Consider the following 3,682-nt stretch of genomic DNA (forward strand, 5'->3'; position numbering starts at 1 on the left):
ACTCGGTTCTGCTGTGCATTTTTCTGTCGGTTTTTCACGTACCTGAGTCTCTGTCAAGGCCAGGTTGGACACGGCGTGGAGCAACCTTGTCTAGTGGGAGGTGTCCCTGCCCGTAGCAGGGGGTTGGAACTGGATGAGCTTTAAGGTCCTTTCCCACCTAAACTGTTCTGGGATTCTATGATTTTCCCGCGGCGTGCAATCCCAGAATTCGATGTCCTGGTTCCTGGGGAGGCAGTTTAAACACGCCTCACACCCACTTTGCCACCGGCGGATTCCTTGAGATCAATTCCAGGTTTATATTTGGGCAAAGATTTTTTAAACTGGAAAAGCTGTAGATAAGTTGGGAATAAAGGAGCCCTGAGTCATGACTTGGAAATTATTTTTTAGGTGGTTTTATGGTTATGAGTCTAATATGGGAAAGGCTAAAGCAGAATAGGACCTGCTTGAATAAATCAGCTGGGACCATTTTAACAATTTCAACCCTTCTGTGTTTTGATCAGAAACCGAGAAAGCAGGTTGTGCTGGGTAAGGACTGTCTGAGGAGTGCTACATTATATACACTAATGCATTTCACAACATAATAAATATTTTTCAGGTAAATAAGCACTTGACAGTATGTAAAAAGTGGTTTGCTGGTTTTTTTTTTTTTCTCCAGTTGGTATGAGCAGACCGGTTGTGACCTCTGTGTTGTTACAGAAATCAAGGATTGATACATTTTCAGCTGGTTTTTGTGCCCCCGTGAACACTGCAGCAGAGTCAGGAGCACTACAATGAATTCATTATCCCAGGAATAACAGTAGGGTTCATGCTTGAAAACCCCTTTTTGGGAGTTTTGAAATGACAAAGCTGTCCTAAACCAGGAGAAAATCAACATAACTAAGATGACCTGTGACATTTATCCCACATGCCTTGTGTTAGCATTACCAACCCTTCTGTGCAAAGGTTATTGCTGAAGTTCCTGAGGGATTCCTGCCTGCCTGCCTATGTCTGCCCTTTTCAGACACTGAGATGGGAAAGGCCTAGAATAAATAAAAATTCTTAGTTTTTGAGATAGGTAGGAATAAGGGATACTGGCTCTGCTTTTAAATCTTGAATTGGATTGGTATTTTAAGACACTAAAATGCACAGCCCCTGCTCCCTTGGTTTTCCACAGCTGTAAGTGCAAAGGACATTTAGTGCCCACCTAGAGAAAATATACTATATACACAATATGTTTGATGCTGCAGCTGTCCAAATAAGTGCTGGTTACCTTAGTTTTAAGTAATATTGGTGATTATTTAATCTCAGGTGAATTTAGAGAATGCCTCATAATGAAAAGTTTTTCTGCATTTTCATTGTCTTGAGCAATGTTGCTTTGCTTTTGGGGCTGGTTTTTGTTATCTTAGAGCAGCACAGTGGAGCTTGCTCTATTATTTTCTCTATTCATTTTATTTTCATTCTACCATATGTACTTAATAGCTTAGGATGTCCCAGAAAGTTGTTTTCCTGTTCATTCTCTCTATACAAACCTCATATCCAAAAATACATCCACGGATAATGGAGTATGTTACTGTGTGCAAGGACATCCTCCCTTCAGCCAAATGGGAATGTGAGGTGTTTATTGCCACAATCAAGAAGGGTTAAAGGAATGCAGTTTTTTCTTCATAGGAGATTAAAAGCTCTGGAATCTGAACCCACAGCTCTGTAACACTATTGGAAAAGAGCAATGGAGCTTGAACTAAATTATAATGTTTAAAATACATGCAAAGTATGTTGCTTTAATTAAGACATTAATAACCTAGTTATCTCTGCCTTCTCTCATTTATATTTTTAAATGTTTCCATTCTTGTTTTATTTTTATATGGCAGCTGCTAATGATTGTGTTAAACCTCACTAACGTGAAAACCTTAATTTAACTGATGCTGCAAAAGGTGTTTCATAAAAAATCATCTGCCTGAGGGGACTTTTTTCAGTTCCTAAAAAAAAATTCTCAGATTTAGAAAATATATTTTCAGTGTATTAGCTTATAATGTTTGTAATTGTTTGGTTTGGGGGTTTTTTTATTACCACTTTTTAAAGGCTTTAGCAGTTTTGACTCTGAATTTGACTCTGACATCTGAATTGATGAGACGGTACTGGGGTTATCCTGCCCTGCCATGTTTTGTATTTCAGCTGTTCATGTCCCTGGTAAAACAGCTGAAGAGTTGCTTGGATATTTGGAAAGGAAAGTAGAAAAGTTTGTGTGCTGTGCTGTAGCAATTTGAAATATCACAGTTCACACGCCACACTGAATGTAGCCCTTCCTTGCCACGTTCTTTTGGTGACTCTCGTGGTGTTTATAAAGTGCTGGTGTGGCAGCCATGCGCATTAAGTCCGTTTTTATCCATTTTTGGGTTTTTCCTTGGCCCCTTCCCTAAAGGAACTGAAATTGGAGAGCTCAGCTGTTCTGTGTGTTGTGAAAACTGACAAGCTAATCTTAAATATATCTCTGTGTGTACAGATGAAAATGTATGACTTGAGGTTTTTCCAAAAGAATCCAGAGTCCTGGAAGGAATTGGGCATTCAATGCTGTTGAAAACCTCAGTAATGCAACATTCTATTTCTAGGTGCTTAGATCTCATTGCTAATGTAATCCCTGGATATCAAACACACAAATTAGTTCATTAACTCATCTCCTATAGCCTGCTGAGTAACAGCTACTCAAAAATAGCTTTCTCCTGTTTCTGCCCATTGGTTAATTAGATTTGTTCTTCCCAAATCACAGATGTTATATTTTCTGAAATTTCACTGGAAAAGACTGTATGTTTTAAGGACCTCCAGCCCCCTGAGATTTACTCATTATCTGCCAGTGGTAAAATGTGTCCTTTTCTTTCATCTGTGTTTTCTTCCTTAGACTGCTGTTGCTTAATTAAGATACAATTTTTAATTCTTATTTTATTTCCTGGCCATATTTCAGACCATTTTATGGGATCATTTTCAGGTTGCCGTGTCTTCTAGTGTTTCTTGATTTTGTCACTCCAGGACATTTCTATTTACAGGAAAAAATATTCTTTATATCTATGTTTTCAAGTAAAAGGTTAGATTTTCATTTCACCACTAGCTTTTCCACAGCTTGACTGACAAATCAGTCAAGATCATTGTGGGGCTTTATGGCAGGGAAAGGGAGAGTTAACCATACATGAATACAGCATGATCTTGCTAGTTGATTTTTCAGATGATTGCTTCTTTCTGTTGGAAAGCTGTCCTAACACTGCATTAATTCACTGTCTCAGTCAACAGTGGATTAGAAAACTACAATTTTCATTTATGAGGGCTTTTTTTATCTCAGCCCATCACAAAAAGGATGGATTTGGGCTATTGGAAGAAATAAGCAAGAAAAGAAAACACAACAAAATTTTAATAACAAACTTTGAAACTTGAAATTTTAACTTAGCTCCCATTCCAGCCTGCAAATTACTTTGGATTCAGTGCTCCTTTGGGCAACTTTCCATGGAGAGAACTCTGCAGGCACTTGGCTTTTAGTGGAGCCTCTATGAGCAGACTCTTGGGCAACCTGCAACCTCAGCACTTAGTGCTTAGGACACACAAAAATAAACAGAGTCCTGCTTGGTTCCAAGGTCTGTAAGTTTTCAGAGAGGCTTTTTCTTGCACTGCCAGACCCAAGGGCAGAAGCTCTCCAGGCAGCAGGAACCCAAGCCCAGAG

General features: G+C 39.0%; 2 protein-coding genes across 2 annotated transcripts in view; one reads left to right on the forward strand and one right to left on the reverse strand.

Annotated features, from left to right (window-relative positions):
• RPS27A (ribosomal protein S27a) overlaps positions 1 to 366 on the reverse strand; it is a 2,475-nt gene extending 2,109 nt beyond the window's left edge. Inside the window, exon 1 of the mRNA XM_017745231.1 lies at positions 322 to 366. Within this exon, the coding sequence (XP_017600720.1) occupies positions 322 to 366 (45 nt within the window). The remainder of the gene's footprint in view (positions 1 to 321) is intronic.
• The window catches only part of CLHC1 (clathrin heavy chain linker domain containing 1), a 3,955-nt gene continuing 637 nt past the window's right edge, over positions 365 to 3,682 (forward strand). Inside the window, 5 exon segments of the mRNA XM_017745232.1 lie at positions 365 to 398; positions 501 to 595; positions 1,459 to 1,632; positions 1,634 to 1,729; positions 3,136 to 3,373. Of these exon segments, the coding sequence (XP_017600721.1) occupies positions 365 to 398; positions 501 to 595; positions 1,459 to 1,632; positions 1,634 to 1,729; positions 3,136 to 3,373 (637 nt within the window).

The sequence above is a fragment of the Corvus brachyrhynchos genome, unplaced genomic scaffold (assembly GCF_000691975.1).
Source record: "Corvus brachyrhynchos isolate BGI_N302 unplaced genomic scaffold, ASM69197v1 scaffold69, whole genome shotgun sequence".
NCBI lineage: Eukaryota > Metazoa > Chordata > Aves > Passeriformes > Corvidae > Corvus > Corvus brachyrhynchos.